The sequence below is a fragment of the Bombyx mandarina genome, chromosome 24 (genome assembly GCF_030267445.1).
Source record: "Bombyx mandarina strain Sakado chromosome 24, ASM3026744v2".
NCBI lineage: Eukaryota > Metazoa > Arthropoda > Insecta > Lepidoptera > Bombycidae > Bombyx > Bombyx mandarina.
This window is the reverse complement of record NC_143230.1, coordinates 7,814,510-7,838,946: the sequence shown is the minus strand read 5'-3', so window position 1 is coordinate 7,838,946 and position 24,437 is coordinate 7,814,510. Positions and strand designations below refer to the sequence as shown.

At 39.9% G+C, this 24,437-nt stretch overlaps 1 protein-coding gene and 1 long non-coding RNA gene across 4 annotated transcripts; both read right to left on the bottom strand.

Annotated features, from left to right (window-relative positions):
- Positions 1 to 283: 283 nt before the first annotated feature.
- Positions 284 to 18,153, bottom strand: LOC149500026 (uncharacterized). 2 transcript variants are annotated; one of them, XR_016325308.1, is made up of 3 exons: positions 17,837 to 18,153; positions 2,214 to 2,350; positions 284 to 886 (listed from the first exon to the last, which is right to left on the bottom strand). It is a non-coding gene; the product is annotated as an uncharacterized LOC149500026 (long non-coding RNA). The 2 variants fall into 2 exon arrangements; XR_016325307.1 differs by having other exon boundaries at positions 284 to 2,350.
- LOC149500027 (E3 SUMO-protein ligase ZBED1-like) lies at positions 5,237 to 8,070 on the bottom strand. 2 transcript variants are annotated; one of them, XM_089737950.1, is made up of 2 exons: positions 7,708 to 8,070; positions 5,237 to 7,291 (listed from the first exon to the last, which is right to left on the bottom strand). In XM_089737950.1, the coding sequence occupies exons 1-2, from the start codon at positions 7,712 to 7,714 to the stop codon at positions 5,295 to 5,297; spliced, it is 2,004 nt and encodes a 667-aa protein (XP_089594076.1). In that variant the 5' UTR covers positions 7,715 to 8,070; the 3' UTR covers positions 5,237 to 5,294. The 2 variants fall into 2 exon arrangements, with proteins under 2 accessions (XP_089594076.1, XP_089594077.1); XM_089737951.1 differs by having other exon boundaries at positions 7,717 to 8,070.
- Positions 18,154 to 24,437: the final 6,284 nt, after the last annotated feature.

Here is a 24,437-nt window from a genome sequence, read left to right as displayed (position 1 = left end):
TAATCGCCATAATAATGCGCTGCTGCTGAATCAAGTTCTATACCGTAAGGATAAATAACTATGAAAATTGGTAAACAAAGGTAATTAATTGAACATGCAACATATTTTCTTACTGGTACTGCTTTGCATTGAATTGAATTCGGCTAGATACTTTTAAAACTAGTTTTTGTACCATTTAGAATATAGGACAGTGACTATTACGAAAATTGCGTGACGAATAGGAATAATTTGAGCAGTATCCACACTGCCAATTTAATAAAACACAATCACAAAGAGAGTAAAATTAATATTATTAATCTTTAAGATTTATTAAACCTTTTGTTATACACATAAAAGTATTAAAAACATAACATTATCAATTTGAGATCACATAACTTATATTACGAGACCCAACTTAGTAGTCGTTGATTATTTTATATTTTTACTTACACCTACAGGATTATTTTTCAGGATTTTGCTTTTTTGGCGATATCCCTTCACTTTTTCTACTGCGGTAAGCGCTATTCTCTATCGAACGGAATAATACTTTCTTCAATAACCATTAATTATTTCCTCCCAAACAAACCTCGCACTCGTCTTCGGGAAAATGATCATAAGTAGAATGCATACAAAAAGAAAACCAAAAAATGGAGCATTGCAGTAATCGCTTTGACTCATCGCAAGAATAAAATGCTGCAGTTTTATACTGTTGCTAATTTTTCGCTGACATCTGAAACACTTCTCAGTGATTATGAAATGTGTAACAGGCCAGGGCCACCTGACATTATTAATGTAACACTGATTTAAATAAAAATATGTTAGGATTTGTCAACGACCCAATATACTACCATATCGGCTAGCAGAGTGATCATACATACGAGTAGGTATGTTAAATGCGAACTTATATCTGAAACAAGAAAAATATCATTTTTTGTAGTAAAATTGGATAATTAATAGTCCATAGCAATTTTTACAGTCGATTTAGATTCAAATTCACGGGTATTACGTGCGTACAAACAAACAATACAAATTTTACCTCTTATCAAAATTAGGTAACGCGTAGGTAAGTAAGTATCATAAGCCTTGGCTAGCATGGTACTGGTAACCATCTAATTGGTCGAGTTTTACATTATATGTCAGATTTTTTCTTATTGACATTTTATCGAAAGCCATTATACATAAATTATCATTGACATCTCGGTCTTGTGATTTCATTTATTGTTTGTATTACTTGGCTGTTGATTCCACATACCATAGGAATTTTGTTCAATAATGTCTTGAGAGAGCTCACTCTAGGCAAACAAAATAACCTACTCAATAATCTATAACAAGAGTTTAATTTCTTATAGATGCTTAAGGCTAACATGATCCAGTGTCTATCTCGATCCAGTTAATTTTCTTAGAAAGTTTTTCAGTTTGCTTTGTAATAGTAAATAAAATGAACTACTTAATTTGCTTTTTAATATTTCATTCATTGGTAGGTAGGTTCATTTAATCCTACTCAATAATCTATAACAAGAGTTTAATTTCTTATAGATGCTTAAGGCTAACATGATCCAGTGTCTATCTCGATCCAGTTAATTTTCTTAGAAAGTTTTTCAGTTTGCTTTGTAATAGTAAATAAAATGAACTACTTAATTTGCTTTTTAATATTTCATTCATTGGTAGGTAGGTTCATTTAATGTTAGTTTTTTTTTTTTTATTGCTTGAATGTGTAGACGAGCTCACAGCCCACCTGGTGCTAAGTGGTTACTGGAGCCCATAGACATTTACAACGTAAATGCGCCACACACCTTGAGATATAGTTCTAAGGTCTCAGTATAATCACAACGGCTGCCCCACCCTTCAAACCGAAACGCATTATTGCTTCACGGCAGAAATAGGCGGGGCGGTGGTACCTACCCGTGCGGACTCACAAGAGGTCCTACCACCAGTAATTACGCAAATTATAATTTTGCGGGTTTGATTTTTATTGCACGATGTTATTCCTTCACCGTGGAAGTCAATCGTGAACATTTTTTGAGTACGTATTTCATTAGAAAAATTGGTACCCGCCAGCGAGATTCGAACACCAGTGCATCGCTCGATACGAATGCACCGGACGTCTTATCCTTTAGGCCACGACGACGACGACGGCTAGTACAAGTGTTTGTACTGTACACTTGTACTAACACCATAGATATATAGATATTTCAATCATCAAGATCAATATAGATCTTTTGGATTTTTAACACCTTTAAACTTTCTTCGGAGCCTCCTTATTTCAGATAGATTTTTCTGCTTCTCTTATACAGCTTTTGCTTTTTAGGTGTAAGTTCAGTGAACTTTTTCACATCCAAGTCCTTCCAAAACCTTTGCTTGTTGATGGTTCCTGGAAAATATACAAAAATAATTGAATCACAAATTTGAAGAAGGTAATAAATCCAATAAGTGGATGGAGAAAACTGTAAACTTTTAATATATCGCCTAGATATGTGTCAGAACCGTACTGCCTACCTCTATGTAAAAAAAGTGTGACTATATATGAGGCTGCCAGCGCAAAAGTGGCTTTACCTACAGTTTTTCATATTCGTGCTTATATATTGCAATTTACTTAAAACTTAATAAAATTTGATGCAAAACTGGCCTATCCCTAGTTCCACCCATCCATAACAGATGCCTTTGTAAACATAATTTATACGCGTATTGTTTCTGCTTACGAAGCAGTGTAAACATAAATTCAAATCTCATTATCTCCATACTCACTATGATAAGTTTAGGTCGCTTTTGCGCGGATGGCCACATATATCTGTCTATTTGACTCAGGTAGAACATGAACATAATTATAGTCTCACCCTATAGAGCTAAGCCCAACAATTTTGGCTAAATATTTATTTAGTTAAATTAATCTAAAATCTCTGGATTTATTTCCTTCTCCCAATTTATTACAGGTATATTATTATTAAAATATTTATAAATTTCCTACATGGTAGAGCTACACTGGAGTCGCTAGTACACAGTAAGCACTTGGCATTATTCAAACACATCAACAGTTCCATTTTAGGTAGTAGGCCAGGGGCCCAACCATGAACTTTATAGAAATCTGCCAAGTTCCAGGCAGTTCAACTTTTTGTCGAACCTGACAGGTTTTCAATTCGTACCATGAAGTCATTTTGCCTGACGACATTTAGCTGACTCTGCTTCATTGTTTCTGCCCCGTTTGATAAAGTTGTAAACAAAAGTTCGTTCCGAAATTAAAATATTTTTAAAGTTTATCGGTTTTTCCGTTTTATACGAAAATAACAAAAATGCTATTTACAATACTTTTATCTTATCACAATGTTAACTTTTAAGAACATAGTTTTGCTTGACATGATTTAATGATATTGCAACTTCACTAATACCTACCTACTTTATAACACGAAACAAAAAAGTTTTCACATATTCACAACCTTTTCTGTACACTCTTACCACTTATGAATAATTGAATTGTTATTAAGTATTAATGAAATTGATTTATGGGGACTTTAATCTAAGTTGAAAGTTTTTTGTAGTACCTAACTATGAATACTATAGGAGGAACATTCGTCGCTCATTGCATAAACCATTCGCTTTGTGACCGTCTTAAAATACGTTTCAAAATTCGTAACAATGTCTGTAACCCGAAGAGTTTCTTATGAACAATTGTGTTAGCGATGCGTTAAATATAAATTTGGAGCTGCGATTAGTATATTTGGTGTATGTTTGTTTGTATGGTGAAGTTGTTTTGTTAGGACAAGTTAACAAAAGTTTTAGCTTAGTTTTAAATTAACAAGATTTGTATGAGGGAGTGCGCGGGGTTCAACGAGAGGTGAGGGGGCCTCGGACCGATGACCTGAGGCGAACGAAGTCAGTGCTGTGACCAAAGCAACGAACGCCGCGCGCTTCCTAACCACTAAAGTTTTTGTCATCCGACGCCACTATAGATAATAAATATTTTTCTCACTAAAACCTCTGTTAGTGCATTCCACGAACCTGCGAACCAACATAAATTACAATTGGTCCTACGACCCGGATCGCGAATGTTCTTCACGCCACCGCAAAAGAAAAAAATGGTAAATACCCGCAGTACCGCCAACAAACAAAGAAAAAACGACGATGAGCATGACGCAAAAAGTTCTTGTGCCGCGAGTGCAGTGAAATCGGAACGAACCGAAAAACAAAATCCGCCTTCACTAGCATCACGTCACTCAGTCAGGTCCAAGAAAATGTCATCATCAAAATCAATACAAATCCAGAAAAAGAAACTGGAACTAGAAGCAGCTCAGGCGAAGGCGCGTATTCAAATGGAACTCATTGATCAAAAGTTAGCGGCGGATCTAGCAGAACTCGAAGAAGAATACAGTCCACCATCAAAAATATCGGAGAAAAACAACGGCGGTGATATAGAAAAATGGTTAGAGCGTAGTCAACAGGAACTGCAGCAGGCCACTAAGTTTAACAGTGATAAACACAAGTCACACTCAAGCCCGGCCGACAACGACGCAGTTCAACAACTCACGAGCGCATTCAAAGAACTTATGACGTCCTCGGCCATCCAGCAAAATACTAAGCTTCGTCTAATTAATCGTCTATCTTATCTAATTAGTCGTCTCAGCACTCCAAAAGAACTCCCTATCTTCAGCGGAGACCCAAAAGAATGGCTTCATTTCGAGCAGGCCTACCTGGAATCGACTGAAGTCTGCGACTTCAGCGATAAAGAAAACCATTGGCGGTTACGAAAGTGTTTACGAGGTACCGCACAAGAAGCCGTCGCTGGCCTACTTATCAGTGGTGCTTCTCCTGCAGAAATAATTTCCACTTTAAAACTACAGTTCGGAAACGCTGACGTCATTCTATCTCGCATCGTGGTAGACGTAAAGAAGATGAACCCACTGCCTACGGACTACCACAAAGAAATAGTACTCTTTTCAGGAAAAGTGAAAAATTACGTGGCCGCTGTACGAGCCCTTGGTCGCCAAGAGTACCTGTAAGGCATGGAAGTGGCTAACATTATCTTATGCAAGCTACCCACGACTCTGCTCACCAAGTGGACAGATTATAGTTATCCGCTTATCACAGCTGAATCGCCGAAACCTAGACTAGAGGTTAGGGATGGACGTTTAAAATATACATCGATGTTTTTTTCGATGTGATGCATCGATCGGTCACATCGATGGTAATACGATGTATTGGGAAATACATCGATGTTTCTTATATATCGATTGTTTTAGGTTAGGCATTAATTAAAACAAAAATATGTATTAATCAGGAAATATATGTATTAAAATTAAAAATCACCGAGACAACACATTTTTTTACATATTCCAATATTTTTTGTCAATGCTATGTAAAAACAAAAGTTTGCTTAATCTCTTCCCCTTCAGCCGGTTTCTTTGTTCAGTCATAACTAGCCCTGCCTGTGAAAAAAGTCTTTCTGAAGGGACTGACGTGCCAACTATTGTTAAATACTTAAAAGCTATTTTGTACAGCTTCGGGAATTGTATTTTGTAATCTCTCCAAATTTCTAACGGATTTTCTTTAAGTCTTCCAACAGGAGTTCGGAGATAAACGGAAAGTTCGTCAGACAAAACGTCTTCAGATTTGTTAATTTTCCAGTTACGATGCACTAACTTATGGTGATCAGTCCATAATGAAAAGGCCTCTTCATTTTTATCGGACTTGTCAGAATCGGACTCAGGTTCTTCATTGCTATGCAAATTCTTCTTCATTAAATCTTTAATTTTCGTAACAGCATTCGAACAAGCTATCGGATCATTGAAATGCATTCTTTTAAACCGTGGATCTAAAATACTTGCGATAGCCAGAGCATTCACATGTTCTATTGAACCCATTCTTTTATTTATTTCATTAATAGCAAGTTTCTGCACCTCTTTCGCTACGGGATCTTCTATAACAGCTGAAGTTATTTTAGAGAGCATGCAACGAACTAAGGGAATAATTTTACTACTTGTGCAGTATTTATCACCTGAAATTTCTTTTGTAGCCGCTTCTAAGGGTCGCAATACCATGATGACAGACGATACAGTAGATATTTCCGATGCACTCAGCATTGCAGGTGCTCTAGGGTGGCGGAAGAGAATATCATTTATGACACTACGGAGTTCTAGAAATCTTTGTAACATATAATATGTACTGTTCCAGCGAGTATCCACGCTTTGTATTAATTTTACCTCAGCTGCTCCAGCAGAAGACTCCGTAGCCGCAGCAGTAGCTTTACGTAATTCATCACTAGCAATGCAACTCTGTTTAAACCAAGTCACTATTGATTTTACTTTAGAAACAATGTTTCTCCACTCAATACATATCATTGTGCCTTCAGCCACCAAATTCAGAGTATGGGCAAAACATGGGATGTGTTTCCTTCTACCAAACGCTAATTCGATCGCCTTAACTATATTGGCTGCGTTGTCAGTAACAACAGCTGTTACATTCTCTTGATCGATTTTCCAGTCTTGACATACCTTTAAGAGAATTTCAGAAAGATAATCTGATGTATGTCTTTCATCCAATTCGTACACACCTAAGGTGACTGAATATAGTTCAATGTCTATTCCGAAATGTGCTGTGATGCCCAAAAAACTTTTCATATTCAAGGTATCCGACCAAATATCTGTTGTTAGGGTTATATCTTCTATAGAGGACAACATTTTCTTAATTGTTTCTGAAATTACTTCATATTTATCGTCCAGCCAGCGTCTTAGAGTTGTTCTACTCGGGAGCTTATATTGAGGAGCAACTGTTTTCATTAGAGTTTTGAAGCCTTCGTTTTCAACGATTGAGAATGGCTGATGGTCTTTGCAAATCATGAATAACAAACAGTTGTTCAGTTTCCTTGTCTTCGCTCCAGATTCTGAGTAAGAGGAAATATCTTTAAAAGCGGCCTGTATTGTTCTTTGGCGTTTTAAAGGTGTAACGTTTTCGTCTAAGTCTGAATCAATGGTTTCATTTACGGTTTTTGGTAACGGTGCACCGGATCTTTGACTGCCACTGCAACTTGGAACAGGTTGAAACTGAAGTACTCCATCATCCATTTTATTATAAGGCGTAACTTTGGTATCCAGATCCAGAGGATTCGATATTTCGTCTGTAGTAGTTACTGCATTGAATGTAGTTTGTTTCGGCTGAATTTCGAGATAAGCAGCCTTATGAACATTACGAATATGTCCAATTAAGTTCGTAGTGTTTCCAGCAGACTTAATTTCCTTTTGACATAGTTTGCATTTCGTTTTCTTATCGTCAATTTTGTTAAAGAACTGCCAAACGGAACTTTTTTTCTTAGGTCCCATTATAACTGAAAGTAAAAAACAAAACTATATAGGACTGTTTACAGGGAATTTATAATAATACCTATTAACTGCCTAGTAGAATACAAATAAGTATAAGCCGCATTTTAATCGATAATATTAATATAGTAATTATCGATAACTTGGCATCACTACAATAGATAGTATTATTATTTCGCGGTAAAAAATATAACCTTTCAATCAAATCGTATCATATTGCGAAATTAATGCATTCGTCGTAAAGTAGGTACATAATCTTCTCTTTTATATCTTAGTTATAAGCACGCGCAATATAAAACGTAAAATATAATAATTGCTTTGTACTTTTTGACAACAAAACAATGTGTCATTTCCAGTAAAGTTTCACTAGCAAAACCATTATCATTATCACTAAATACATTATTCTATTTATTAATACACATACCTGACATACCTGTTCATAAATTAGTTTCTTTTTTAGATTTAAACAAGGCAAAAACTCGTATCGTAACAAAAACACAATATACATTTACACAGCAGAAACTCGGTCGGCCATATTGTTGTTTTGGTTTAATTAATATTGGCAGCACTGATTATAACGTTTCGTTTCTCTTTTCACTCATAGTATAGTAATCTCATAATTTGCGTACCTAATCGATGCATCGAATGAAAAACATCGATATATATTCGATGTTGAAGTATTTACAATACATCGGTTCAAGACGATGCATCGTTACTATACATCGAGTATTTTAAATAAATCGATGTATATCGTCCATCGCTACTAGAGGTGCTGTCAGATTTCCTCACCGAAGAAGCTGTAAAAGTATCAACCTGTAGTGCTACCTTATTGCAATCTAGGACGGACAATTTCAAACGTAAACTTTATGATAAAGTGAACAATATACAAACAATTTTAGTGCAAGACGGACAAAGTGTACAAAAATGTGGTTATTGTCGTACCGGTAGCCATGAATTAACTGAGTGTAAAAAATTTAAAAAATCACTAAGAAAAGACAGATGGTTCCATGTGAAGCGTTACGGCATTTGTTATAAGTGTTTATTAGCGCATCATCGTAGGGAAACGTGCTCCGCTCCAAGCTGTGACGTAAGCAATTGTGGACAATCGCATCACCGCTTACTGCATTATGTGCCGAATCGAAACGACACTCAATCTGTACCAGCAGTACAATCTGAAGCGCCACCTGAAACTGAAGTTCAGTCTGAAATAGTAACAAATATTAATGTCGGCTGTTCCGTAATGTTAAAAATTGTGCCTATAAACATTCACGGACCGAACGGAATTGTTAGCACGACCGCCTTGCTCGACGATGGCTCGACTGTGTCGTTGATTAGCGCTCCGCTGGCATTACAAGTGGGACTACGCGGCCGCCACAAACGTCTTCGTGTGCGCGGCGCGTGGAACGATACAGAATTAGTGTGCGATGCGCAGCTAGCAAACGTGACACTGTGTAGTAAGTGTAGTACCGATAACAAGATGTTTACAATCGATGCGCGGATTGTCGAAGAGTTAAACCTACCACAAAGTTTGCCTACAGTAAATGTTAGGAAATGTTTGCACCTAAATGACATCAGCCATAACTTATGCACCACAACACAACTGCATCCGCAAGTTTTAATTGGACAAGATAATTGTCACCTCCTCTTACCACTGGAAATGAGAGTGGGTAAGCCCGATGAACCCTGTGCCACCCGGACTCCTCTGGGTTGGTGCCTCCATGGAAGAGTACCTAATGCTTACCTACCTAATTCTGCTGCACGTCACACTTCATTGTTTGTCTCCAGTGACGTCATAGAATCTGAATGTACTTTGCGAGAGATCCACGAGGAGGTGCGAAGGTCGTTCTCAATCGAGTCCATGGGCGTGTCTGGCAAACCAAGACAGAACTCGGAAGATTTACGCGCTGTTGAAATTTTAGAACGAACCTTCACTCTCATCAATGGTCAATGGCATGTTGGCTTACCTTGGCGGGATGAGGTTTTTACGATGCCGGACTCGTACCTAACAGCTCTCCGTAGACTAAAAGGAGTCGAACAAAAATTAAAAAATAACAAAAGAATATGCAAAAAGATACGAAGAACGAATACGACATTTATTTGAAAATGATTTCGCAAAAAAACTGATCAGCTCAAATGTTACACCGCTGAAAACTTGGTAGTTACCTCATTTTGGTGTCGATAACCCGAACAAAAAGAAACTGCGTTTAGTGTTTGACGCCGCGGCCAAAACAAATGGTTTGTCCCTGAATGATTACTTATTGAAAGGGCCCGACCTACTAATGTCATTATTCGGCATCATGTTGCGATTTAGAGAAAATCGAATAGCTGTTTCTGGAGATATTAAAGATATGTTTCTCAAAGTAAAAATTCGACCAGAAGACCAGGATGCCTTCCGTTTTTTATATAGAGAAGAACCGGAGGGAAATATAAACACTTACGTTATGACGTCATTAATTTTTGGTGCTAATTGTTCGCCATTTATAGCTCAGTTTGTAAAAAATAAAAACACTCAGCGGTATGAGTCATCAATGCCCGCTGCTGCTTCCGCCATATATAGAAGTCACTATATGGACGATTATATAGATAGTCTACCTAACGAGGAGGCCGCAATACAATTAATTCACAACATTATGTTTATTCACAAGCAAGGCGGGTTCCAGATGCGGAATTGGACGAGTAATAGTAAAAAAATACTCGCGAGTTTACCTAAAGATTTATTGGGCGAAGCAGCTGTTAAATTTAATACAGGTCAACTGTATGAAGGCGAACGTACGCTCGGATTGATTTGGCATCCAAATGATGATACTCTCAGATTCGACGTGTCTTTCAAGCGGATACCCGAAACTATTATAAACGGAACTCAAAAGCCTACCAAGAGGGAAATGTTACGCGTGATTATGTCCATTTTTGACGTTTATGGCATTCTAGCGCCGTTCACCATAGATGGAAAAATTATGCTACAAGAAATTTGGAAATCTAAAATAACCTGGGATGATTACATAACCGAAACGGTATTCCAAAAATGGTCGAAATGGATTTATCTTCTGGAATCATTAAAAGACGTGAGTTTCCCGAGGTACTATCCGGCTGCTATCATACGAGTGAATGAGACGAATAATGAAACCCTTCCGCTGTCATCCTCACACAACGCGATTTCTAGGACTACGGCTACGAATAATGCTACGAGCGTAGCACACGCCGAATCCGTTACGAATACTGCATCGCACAGTTTTAATTGTGGAGACGATTACAGTGGAGTTTTAACTCGAACTGGCTATAGAAACTTACAGATGCATATATTTTGTGATGCGTCTAACAAAGCATACTGCGCCGTCGCGTACTGAAGATGGATTGACGACGAGTTTAACATACGCGTAGCATTCATTGCGAGCAAATCTCGAGTTGCAGGAAACAAACCTATTACCATTCCACGTTTGGAACTTCAAGCCGCTGTCTTAGCGGCAAGACTAGCGAACTCAGTCACTAGAGAACCTATTATAAAGCCTGAGCAACGAATATTTTGGAGCGACTCGACGACTGTGCTGCAATGGATAAGAAATGACGCTCGCGACTATAAAGTTTATAAACAAATGCAAGAAGCTTACCTTTGATTTCGACGATACTATGGAGAAAGCTGAAATATTGTTACTGAAAAAATCACAAGCTGAATCGTTTAATAAAAGAGTTAACTGAAATAAAAAAATAGTGGATGTGTATCAAAAACAAGCAATATACTTACCTTGTCCCCTTACTTAGACGAGTATGGAGTTATACGCATCGGTGCTGCTACTGGCATTCTACCTGAATCAAAAAACCCTATTATACTAGTCGGAAGAAGCTACATTGCTAGATTGATCGTGAAATATTATCATTATTACTACGCACACGGAAATCAAGAAACAATAGTAAATGAAGTCAAACAAAGATACTGGATCACAAGACTGAGACCTACCGTTAAACATATAACATCTAAATGCTCAATTTGTAGAATAAGAAAATCTAAACCAGAAGTACAAAGAATGGGTGACTTACCTGGCGCGCGAATGGCCCATCAGCAACAACCTTTTACTTATTGCGGCGTGGATTTATTTGGTCCCATGGAAGTCACGGTAGGAAGACGCCGCGAAAAAAGATACGGCGTCCTGTTTACGTGCTTGACGGTACGAGCTATTCATCTGGAACTAGTCAATAATCTTACCGCGGACTCATTTATTATGGCATTACGAAGGATGGCCGCAAGACGTGGATGGCCACAATATATGTACTCCGATAATGGAACAAACTTGCGAGGAGCGAATACGGAACTGAAGAAGTCTATAAAAAATCTAGACGAAGATGTGTTGAAAGATAAGGCTTCCAATCACGGAATCAAATGGACCTTCATACCGCCCGCGAGTCCCCACTGGGGTGGACAAGACAAGAAGGGTCGTCGTACCCCCTTTCGGGGGCACGGAACGGGCCTCGGGGCAAACCCCACTACCCGGGACGGAGCTCCTTGCCACATAGGGCAGGGGTGAAGTAGATGCGGGGAGGACTTGGGGAAGGTACGCTGTTCGCTGCGTGTTCGGCGGCAATTTACATCTATATATACTTATATATAATACGATGGGCAGTCTGGTCGCGGCTCGATGCCCGCGGCGGTGACACCCCGGCGCCGGCTGCTGTCCTCTGCTTCCTTACAGCTAAATTTTTTTTTATTTTTTTTTTTCCCTTACTATCTAACTACAACTAAACTAAAGCTAACTAAACTACTATATACATACAGGGACAACAGTCAGCAGCTACGAGGGGCCCGCCACCGGCCCCATGCCGCGGCCCCGCCTCTACAAATCAGAGGGGGAGCCGCGACACTAGTTTGGCGCTCACCCGCTAAGGGCCCCCAGAAGGGGAAGACCGTCGCGGGGAGGGACCGATATAATCACTCCCCATAAGGGGGAGTGGTCCACCCAACGGGGGTGGGAAATGGGTCCCCATAAGGGGGCACCCCAACGATGTGGGGGGAAATGACGAGTGTGGACAGCTCAGTCCCATGGGGGCACTCATTATGAGCACTCCCATATCACTCCGATTAAGCCGACTATCTTACCATAGCCGGGGGTTCCAGTAGCTCCCTTGGTAGCGCCAGACCATCAGGTGGTCTAGCGTGCAAGGGAGCTAAGTTGTGGAGATGCTCGTGGGGTCCACCGTCAGCCCGCTCGTAAAGATTACGAGCTAGCCTCCGGATGAACCCCTCGAGCGACTCCACATCCAGATCCCGGGCGATTACGGCATTACTGACGTAACGCCCTGCTCCGACTATCGTGCGAAGAGCCAGATTCTGCTGGGCCTGTAACTTCACCCGCGTAACCTGCGGGATGAGGTGATACCAGGCCGCAGCTGCGTACGTGATACGGGAACGGACATACGTCTTATAAATGCCGAGCTTAGTCCTGTAGGCTTAGTGCGAGTTTCAAAAATCGAATCGAATGACTCGCATCGAGTGTACGCTCTTCACGGTGAAACGTGCGGAGCTCTGAGTGCGAGTTACTCGATTTGCAGGACGTTTATTCATCTTTAGAAGCAATAATTTTTTCTTTTATATTGGTAGCACGCAAGTTTTTTTTTAAGGCGTTTAATTGAAATGCCAAGCTTTCTAACGATATTTATAATTAGTCGGGTAATGGGTAATGTACCTGTGCTTAGTGCGAGTTTTTTTAATTACTCAGTCGATGTTAATGTTATGTTTAATTTGTGTGAGTTTGTATCAGTGCCACCTAGTGGTAAGCTTATGAATCTCATTTTGTGGGAGAGAGAAGGTTTGTTTATGTTGCTGTCTCATGTATCGAATAGCTTTACCGAAGTGAGCCTCTCGATTATTGTATGTGCGAGTGCGAGTTACAAATTAATGGATTTTGAGAGTATTTCTTCACTTTCAAGCAAGTTAAGTAGTCACTAAAAATTTTGCCGTGAAACCAATACAATATCAAGATTTTTTCTTTCGTTTTTAATAATAATGTTGTTTTTTAAGGTTTTATCTATTCTAATTGTTTATACACATATATTTTTTCGGTTAAAAAATTTTATAGACGTCTAGCTAGTTGTAAATACATATTAATTCTTTGCTTTTTCATTTAATTCTTATTAAATCATTGCTTTTTTTTAAAGAGTTGTTTGATGAGAGAGAGAGAGCGAGATAGAGTTGTTTTTTTTTTATTGCTTAGATGGATGGACGAACTCACAGCCCACCTGATGTTAAGTGGTTACTGGAGCCCATAGACATCTACAACGTAAATGCGCCACCCACCTCGAGATATAAGTTCTAAGGTCTCAGTATAGTTACAACGGCTACCCCACCCTTCGAACCGAAACGCATTATTGCTTCACGGCGGAAATAGGCGGGGTGGTGGTACCTACCCGTGTGGACTCCCAAGAGGTCCTACCACCAGTGAAAGAGTATTCTTTATTGTACACAAAATGAATAAATATTGTGAAACATTTTTTCTTGGTCTTATCGCTAACAGTGATCTCTTCCAGACAACCATTAGATGGGCAAGAATAATTTCGAAATGAATTGCACACTGTGTATCTATCTATTATAGAAATATATACACACACGCACATACACACGCGCACACACACACACACACGCGCACACACACACACACACACACACGCGCGCAATATACATATTTACAGGTACATACGTACAGATTTATATTTATAAATTATATAGAAATTTGAACAATGTAATAATAATTTTGCTTCTTTACACATTTATAAATAAGGATGGATGCTCGTAATAATTTTAGTATATTTGGGCCACCTAATGAAGATCATCAACACTATTACCGTAAATACAATCATTTTATAAACGTTCAACGGGTAAAAGATTAAACCTATGTAAAACATAATTTCTTTAATTAAAAAAAGCTGAAATAATTACCTATTCCAAGATTAATTATGTTAAGTATGTCTAAATATGTAATTACAATTAAATAAATTCTATAATAAACTTCTAATTCTAATACTTCTATTAAAGTTACTAAAAAAATATGTTTATGCTGGGCAGTTTTCGTGTATTTTAAAGGTTACGCCATTACGGCAAAGTTTGTTTACGAAATTGCACCCTTAGAATGGAAGTGGTATAACTAAAAAATTTAAGATTAGTTTTATATTTCAAAACACTTATGTATTATTCTTAAGAACCTACATTTTAAGTAGGTAATACGTGCAGCAAAAATGTTGGACTCCTTTTTACGAAAATTGCGCGGACGGAGAAGTATGAAATTTCCCACACTCATAGAGAATATAGAGAAGTAGTGCAGATTACTAATTGTGCATAAACAATAAAAAAATAAACTAAATGAATAAAAAAACCTTACACACATTACCATGTATTTGACACACACACACACACATGCATTTATACTTTTTTTGTTTATTGATTTATCAATCTGTGGTCAAATTGAGAATAGATTAATATTTTTTGTCTTTAATATTATTTTTCTATAATGTAGCCTTGGCGACATAGAGTAATGATTATTATAGAAATGATGATAATATAAAGGTGACAATAGAACTATAATAATGTTCAAACTTAAAATTTAAATAAATTATGGTCAAATTTCGACCACTGGACTACCATTAGTAGATAATAATAAAATCATTTATTGCCTTTCACACAGATTTAGGTTATTACAGGCAGCCTACAAGGAAACAACATAAAAACAAAGCACTATTATATCATTTCTGGCAAGCAGCTCAACATTTGCACTTGTATATTATTAATAGGAATTTTATTAAGAATATTGACAATTTATGAGGAATTTGACAAGTACGGATTAGTTATAGATATATGTAGTTACATATTGTAAATTAAATTAGTTTTATAAGTGCAATAAAAAATAATTTAAATGATAAAATGATAAAGCCATACCTTTTTCCAATGTGACGATTAGAGGGTAGGTATCCTATTATTCTTTTCTATATTATTCTATCAGCTTATAAAATTAAACAGTCTCTTTTAGTCTAGAAAAGGACAAAGTACTCTTTCTGTCTTTTTCAAATAAAATGGCATGCCTTAAAGTGTTTAAACCGAAAAACTAAAAAAATACAATTATTGTATTACAATATTGAAGTTTACCAGAAACTAAGAATTTTGGGTTGAGCCACTTTAATTCTAAAGGTACAAAATAGTATTGAACACGTGACATTACCCGAATAATTTTGAAAGTAGTAGGTTCCCATTAAAATGCTGTTAAAATGCGTTGTATTTCATTTAGACGGTCTAATGCCAAAACATCACGTGCTACCAATATACGAGAAATAATATTATTGCTGCTCTCGGTGAATAAACGCCCTGCGAAGCGAGTAGCATATCTCAACTCACACTCACAATTCTTCATTTTTCACCGTATAGAACGTAAACTCGATTTGATTTTGATTTATTCATTTACAATTGAACAACTAGGAAAAAAAGGTGAAAAGACATTTTGGAGGGACCGCGAGGAGCTAAATTGTGTGAATTGTTTTATTTTGTCTATTTAATGTTTCTTAGTTAATGCGTATTTAATATTTCTTCGTGTTAAGTGTAATTTTGAGACCGTCCTGGCTTAAAGGTTAAGGCGTCCGGTGTATTCGTATCTTGCAATGCACCGGTGTTCTAATCCCGCCGGCGGGTATCAATTTTTCTAATGAAATACGTACTTATCAAATGTTTACGATTGACTTTCACTGCAAAAGAATAGCATCATGTAATAAAAATCAAACCCGCAAAATTAATTTTTGTAATTACTGGTGGTAGGACGTCTTGTGAGTCCGCACGGGTAGGTATCACCACCCTGCCTATTTTTGCCGTGAAGCAGTAATGCGTTTCGGTTTGAAGGGTGGGACAACCGTTGTAACTATACTGAGACCTTAGAACTAATATCTCAAGGTGGGAGGCGGCATTTGCGTTGTAGATGTCTATGGGCTCCGGTAACCACTTAAGATTAGGTGGGCCGGGAGCTCGTCCACCCATCTGTGCAATAACAAAGTAACGTGGGTTTATTAACTGTTTAGTATCTGTGAAAGAGCGAAAATTTAAAAAAATTAAACAAAACCGCTGGACGTAGCTTCTCGAAGTCTTCGAAAAGGTCCACTGAAAAAAATCTCAGTATATAATCAGCATTTTGCAGAGATTATATTTTATCCCATATTATCTGATCTCATTTCATTTCATTCCATGCCAATTGATTAATGCTTCAAATTAATCAAATCCATTTCACTTCATATTATCATTTTTCATAAAAAAAAATTAGGTTCTATGGCATGATATTTTTGCCTCTCTAGTTGGAAAAATAAAACTACTAAAGAAATACTCGATCGAAACGTTAAAATCCACAAATTTGTAACACGCACTCGCACAAATGTCATTCGTAGTACTCATTTCGGTAAAATTACTCGGTTACGAGATCACAACGTTAATATGAACTCGCACTCACAAAATAACACCGAGTACGTTTGCCGCTAGGGGCGCTGTTCCAATTGCATACAAATTTGAGCAAACTGGCTCGCTAGTGAGAACGTTACAAAACTCGCACTAAGCACACTGACCGGCAACCTGGAGGCCAACACCGGCCGGAGGAGGAATCTCGCGTAGCGAGCGGCCGCTAACGCCTTATTGGCGTGGGCGGTCATCCTCAAACTCCGGTCGATATCGACCCCCAAGTACTGGGGTGGGGCATGGGAATTTTAACTAGATCGGTCACGCGCATCGCTCGATTACGAGTTGAGAGTGAGTACTGCTGAGGCAGCACTGGGGTGGGGCGTGTTAGCGATGCGTTAAATATAAATTTGGAGCTGCGATTAGTATATTTGGTGTATGTTTGTTTGTATGGTGAAGTTGTTTTGTTAGGACAAGTTAACAAAAGTTTTAGCTTAGTTTTAAATTAACAAGATTTGTATGAGGGAGTGCGCGGGGTTCAACGAGAGGTGAGGGGGCCTCGGACCGATGACCTGAGGCGAACGAAGTCAGTGCTGTGACCAAAGCAACGAACGCCGCGCGCTTCCTAACCACTAAAGTTTTTGTCATCCGACGCCACTATAGATAATAAATATTTTTCTCACTAAAACCTCTGTTAGTGCATTCCACGAACCTGCGAACCTACATAAATTACAAATTGGAAGTTTTGTGGGAATTCTTAAATTCTCATAAAGATCTAGCAATGGGATATAATAAGAGTGATCTGTGAGCGCCCGTGAGTTGTCATTCCTGGCCTTAAGTAATTGCCAGACACCCTGATAATGCTGCCGTCCATGGGCAGATGACCAATTACCATCAACGCCTCATCTCGGAGTGAGGTCCGGAGGTAATCATGTTTCTCTGATTCTGATAATGTTGGCTGACTGTCCACCAACGACTGAAACACGTCTCTGAAATTAAGCCATTCTAGGCTATGGCCACTGAACTCAGGCAACTTAATGGCTGGCAGCTGGACCTGCAGCTGGATCTTCAGCTGGTCTGAAACGGGTGAACGCGTCGGTGAGGCTGGTGAAAGCATTAATTCGTCTATTTTAAGTGACGTTGCACTCACCTCGCTGAACTGAGTTTGAATAGCCTCTAGCTCCGCCGCAAACTCGGGCTCGTCGAACTCCGCTTTGTTGGTAATAATTACCTCGTAACACTCCAACATGTGAGGGAAGTACGTACTGAACTGCCGCTGGGCAGCGGCTGTGGCTGATGAAGGGTTGACATCTTGAACTGATTTAAACGCGTTAGTCAATATCGCGTAACGCGACTGAAACTGAGCCTTAGCCTTCAATAGCCCCTTAGAAGACATCTGAACTAGTAATAATGAATAATATTATGTATTGATATGACTTATTATTTACTGACTTACACTAACTAATTATTCTATCGTTAACTGACAAATGCACTACAGTGTACCTAAACTGAATTACAAGTACACGATAAATTACTGATATTATAATTAGAAAATATTATTAACTACGTTACGTATTACATATGACACTGATTCACTGATGTACTTGCGCCGATGCGTCGGTGACTTGAGCCGGGCGCCGGCCGCATGCCGGTTTGACCGCTTCGTTCTTGAGGGCGCCGCGATGCGATGTTGCCGTGCCGAACACGTCGAATAATTATCTTGACTATTATTGACTGAATATACTGATTTTCTGATTTATTATATAGTTTTCACTTAGCTTGACTTAGCTGGATTGTTCGTAGAACTGGATCGTGCTAGTTCTTTCCCCTCATGGGCCACCAAAAAATGTCCCTGAGCCCACTTGAGAAGCAATCGCTATACTGAAGCAATAACCCTTGCAGCTCCTCACGTTGCTGTTTTGCCAGCTCAGGACTGCAATCGATCCCTTCATCCAGTCCCCCGGAAAAAGATTAACGAGCCATGGACGTAGATGCTATCGTTTTCCTGCTCATCCCCCTCCTTACGTCGATAATCCTTAGTGCTGAGGGTCATGGCCTCCTCTATCAACTTTCTCCTGTATTATCTTGCGCTATTCCTGCCTGTCTTCGGCTGTGTTCCCTGCCTATTAGCATCAATGATGGGACGTACAACGTTACCATCTATTTTAGTGTCATTTTCCACTACGATTCTTAATTACACGTGAGTCTTTCAAGTACAATCTCAGTCGAAGTCTTAGTCATTTTAATATCAGGCTTCTTTGTAAAGGAATGTCCGAGTAATGTAGATAAACTTTCACTATATATTCCAATGTTTTTTTTTAACCCTTGAACTTCTACATTCACAGTAGCTACAACAAAAGGGCAATATCATTTCCTCCTATTCCTTTTAATACTGGCATACCTTCACTCACATAAAAATTCAGGTTCAAATCCTTAGTGGTACTATGTCTCATTAATGAGCAAGGACTCCCAAAATCTACATGTCACTTGACCCCTGAGTTGTTAATCTTTATATCCAGTTATATTTATCATTAGCGCGATCATCGACAGTTAGATAAAAATAATGTACAAGAACGAGTATCTTAGGCCTCACTATCGTCTTTATTAAACGGAGTTTTATTTTAGTTAATCACCTGAGATCAATCCTCCTGCAGGTTGTATGTACACTTCATGAAAGGTTTTGCACATTTAAAGCTAGGGTGACCTATTTCGTTCCGCTTGTGCCGGACTGATTTGTTTTTTTTTTCTTGCCTACGAACTTTGCCTATCTTCACGGTCCTAAAGTATTTGAGTACCAGCTCAGGTTGCAGCACCGATTTTAACGGCACGATCTTTAGCCCCATACAGTAAACAGTCTACCGCTTCCTTGCCATAAATTTTGCAATGATCTAACAAGTTTATTTTTGCATAATAGTAGTGTTCTGGCGACTCACCGTATTTAACCATTTTTGCCAACATATTATGCAGTAACTCAGCATAGTCCTTGCTTTGGAGAAAAGATTCTATAAGTTTTTGTTTCCACTCAGTCGAGGTAAATAATTTATCTAATAATACATTTGATCCGAACAATCGTCCTCCTTACCACGCTTAAGCTGCGGTGACCCCATATTAGATCCTGAAGAGGAAGACGCACGCCGTCTCCTCTGTCCTGTCCTTGTCGTTTTCATCCTTTTCTGTTGGCCTACATCCTCAACCTCTGATGCTCCTTGCTCTATCCTCGAGCTCATCCTCCTAATACTTTCCTGTTGACTTACACCCTCAGCCTCGGATGTTCCTTGGTCACTCCCATGTGTTAGTCCATCCCTTCGACTAAGCACATGTGACCTACATCCTCAGCCTCGGATGCTCCTTGATCACTCCCATGCGTTAGTCCTTCCCCTCGACTAAGCACATGGACCCTACATCCTCTAACCTCGGATGCTCCTTGCTCTATCCTCGAGCTCATCCTCCTAATCCCTTCCTGTTGACCTACACCCTCAGCCTCGGATGCTCCTTGGTCACTCTCATTGTGTTAGTCCTTCCCCTCGACTAAGCACATGTGACCTACATCCTCAGCCTCGGATGCTCCTTGATCATTCCCTATGTGTTAGTCCTTCCCCTCGACTAAGCACATGGGCTCTTTTTATGATTAAGCCACTTCCTCATACTAGCCGAGCACTAGCCCCTTCCCCTCGGCTAGTGTCGTCCTCCATGTCACAGATGATGAGCGTAACTGAAACTCACATTGTGGAGCTTAGAATGATGATAATTATAAACTGCTTTAACCGGGTTTAATAATTGCAAAAAGTAGAATAGGGTTATTGGCATATATAAATGGCATAATATCGGGTACATTCTGAAAAGCTAGAAGAGGAAATTGTATAAATACTCTTCTCGTGGAACGGGGAACAAAAAAGAAATTATTATGTATGTGCATTCATCGAAAATCATGTATTTCCAAAGACCTGACGCATTCTAATACATTTATGTAATGTAATAACGAGTGTCGTTAGATTCTAATACAACGGATAAAACCGTTAACTTTTTCGTCACCATGCAAATAAAACGGTAGGTGGGTAGAATGAATTTGTTGTTTTAAGTTTAATTACGTGTAATAAATACTATTTCAAATAACGTGAAATATAAAACTGGTACTGGTTAATAGATTTACTAAATATTAAGTCAAAGTTATAATCGTCATTGATAGTTTATTCAACCCAATCGCACATGTGATCATTACGTGGTCGATTGTTCGGTGCGCTTACACTGAACGGTTACAAGGCAATCATAAAAAAAATGACTTCAGCGCAGGTTGTAATATGAAGAGGAGCAAGACAAAGAAAATTCATACAAGTAAAAAAAAAATCACAACCACCAGAATTTTCAATATCACTGAATCACATGTAAATAATAAAAAATTACTTACGTTTTACCGAGCCGTGGGCGTAGTAAGGGTAGTTTTCTAGAGCCTTATTTATCCCGCTTCTGACATTTTGGGTGTCAGACATATAAATTACACAGCCTAACTTTATTCACACTCTGATTTAATCTACCAATTTTACATTTTTTTTTTTTTTTTTATTGCTTAGATGGGTGGACGAGCTCACAGCCCACCTGGTGTTGAGTGGTTACTGGAGCCCATAGACATCCACAACGTAAATGCGCCACCCACCTTGAGATACAAGTTCTAAGGTCTCATGTATAGTTACATCGGCTGCCCCACCCTTCAAACCGAAACGCATTACTGCTTCACGGCAGAAATAGGCAGGGTGGTGGTACCCACCCGCGCGGACTCACAAGATGTCCTACCACCAGTAAACACATTACATTTTTACATTGATGCGTCTTATTCAACTACTGTGCTCTGACGTCGTTGGGTCATCGTGTCCCCTTGCGGAGGCACGGATCGGGCCTCGGGGCAATCCCCTCTACCCGGGCTTGGTCTCCCTGCCTAACGAGGCAGGGGTGATGTTTTTGCCTGTTGGCCGTTTTTTACAGGTAATGAAGTAATATAATGAGGTGATGGTATGTTCGATAGGTAGTCCTTTTTTTTTTGGAACGAAGTTCCTTATCGCTCGTTGTGAAAGGGGGCTATACGGAAAAAATTCTTACAAAAAGTTGTCACGACTATTTATTTTTAGAAATACTACTGCCATCTATCAATTTTTATGGGAACAACTTAGACTGTTGAAATTATGGAATGAGTGCAACAGTTACTAATGCATCTAACATCTGTATTATATTATAATATGAATGTCACACAATAATAATAGAGAAGTAATGAAATGTTTAGCAATTATAAAATTTGGTGAGCCACAAAAAAACAGCATTGAAATCATTTGGTCGGCGTACAAAGATTTTGTTTGCGATTAAAAAAATCAGGCAGAAATCCTTGTTGGAACGAACAGCAGAAGATTTTTATTATTTATGTATAGTCTTAGTATAATTAATGGCTATAGTGTCTAATGTATAGTCTACATGCTGACGGTCATTATTATTATTCACATAAATAGCTGCTTCTTTGTATATTATTTATATTTATTTTTATAAATCATTGTGAATAAAATGAAGTTGATAATGTAGTTTTTTTATTGTTATCAATAAAAAATGTATACCCGAATAATTATTTTCTTTATACCTCGAATATAACTTAAAATTAATATTTTTATAATAAGGAAATTCGTTCCTGTCCGGTGTCCCATGACACCACACATCTTTTTTTTTTGTTAATGTAGGAGTGATGATGATGATGATGGGGCGGGTCTACCCCCATGAAGTAGGGGAGGGATGGACGCCCCCCCAGATGTTATCTTCGTTCTTCCCTCTTCTTCCTCTTCTTCCCCAGCCGCTGCCGCTCCACCCGCCGTCGCCGACCGTCCGCAGTCCCCCGTGAGATTGTTTTTTCTCCGTTCCATTCCTGGTTACCCAAAAATTTAGGTCCCGCAGTAATGAGTTTTTTTTCTTTTTTTTTTCCTTTAATTATTTTTGTAAATTTCACACTGTTGGTCTTAACGGCTACACTATGGGCTACAGAATGGGGGAGATGGATTTGCGACGCCGCCGGCGATGCGAGGTCAGCCTTCCAGGACACTCACAGGACAATATGGCAATAACAATGACCTAAACTTTAGAAATATCAACAACACAAAAACAAATACAAACACAACAAAAACAATAAAAGGAGCAAACGAAATAAAAGGAGCAAACGAAAATTCATCACAACAATCATCGAAGAGCAATTGTCAAAACAATTGCTTTGAGATTGAATTAGATAATAACATACTAATATCAATACATAAAACATGATCTTTAGACAACTTAACATAGGATAGGAGGAAGGCCGATCAATCCAGTTGAGTCCCCGCGGCAAAAATTGCGACGGAGGTCCAATCCGGCTCCCAACGTCGACGGCGTCGCACTTGGACTTGCTGGGTGGGTGGGGAGACCGCATTCCGGCCCCCAGGCGAGAGAAAAAAAGACAGCCCCCGGGAAAGAGGAGGGGGCTCCACCCCAACGGTGGGGGTAGACCACTTGACTTTTGCCTCGATGGAGCCCTCTCCTCCACAATTCCGCACAATCCACGGGGGCGGGGGAAGAGGGCTGCAGCTCGGCGTCAGGCCCCTTGGTGGGGCTGTAATAAGCATCCTCCTTTACGTGAAGGGGCAGGCTTGCGCTCCTTACCGGGGAGTGTTAGTGCAGGCCCCTGAAGGGGAACCCGCCAGACCGGTAAACGGTTGTGGGGTCACAGGTGAAACCCATCCCGACGGAGACACTCATAGGTACTCTCCGGCCTCACAGCCGATGAGGATCTTTAACTCCGAACGATCGTCGGGGGCACCAATAGTTCCCGCGGCAGGGCCTTACCATCAGGTGGTCTGGCGTGCAGAGGGGCTATATTGCGGAGGTGCTCATGGGGGCTGCAGCTCGCTCGTACATGTTACGTGCGAGTCTAATTACAAACTCCATGAGCGACTCCACATCTAGGTCCCGGGCGATAACGTCATTTCTGACGTACCGCCCGGCCCCGACGATATTACGGAGGGAAAGATTCTGCTGGGCCTGTAACCTAGATCGCTGGGACGGCGACAGTATTTGGTACCAGGCCGCAGCAGCGTATGTGAAGCGGGAGCGGACATATGTCTTGTAAATAGCGAGCTTAATCCTGGTCGGAAGCCCGAACGCCAGCACCGGCCGCAGCATGAACCTGGCCGCGCTCGCCGAACCGATGATTCGGCTGGCGTGCGCCGCCATGCTCAGTGAGCGGTCGATGTCGCACCCGAGGTACCGGACCTTCGGCTTAAACTCGACACACCTCGGAGATTGAGCTTCTTGGGGACGACTCTGATACGGAGCGGACCGTGGAGGAGCGCCGTAGTCTTACCCACGTTGACCGCGACTTTCCAACGGTCCAGCCACTGGGGCAGTAAGTCCAGAAGCCTCTGCATCCTCATTATGGCTGCAGATGGGAACGGGGAGGACGCGAAGTAGGCAGAGTCGTCAGCGAACAGTGCCAACATCATGTCCTCCTCTCACGCTCGAAGGTTGTCCTTCAGCGTGGGAATGTCGTTCGTATAGAGGGCGTAGAGGATAGAAGATAGAACACTACCCTGTGGGACCCCAGCCGATACTACACGCACGGAGGACCGTGCGTTCTCGACCGCGACAAAGAAGGAACGACCCTCCGTGTCATTGCTGACACGATTGAGTGAGGGAGATTAGTAAGTGCAGGGGGAGTTATACCGTCCTCGCCAGGGGCTTTGCGCCTTTTCATC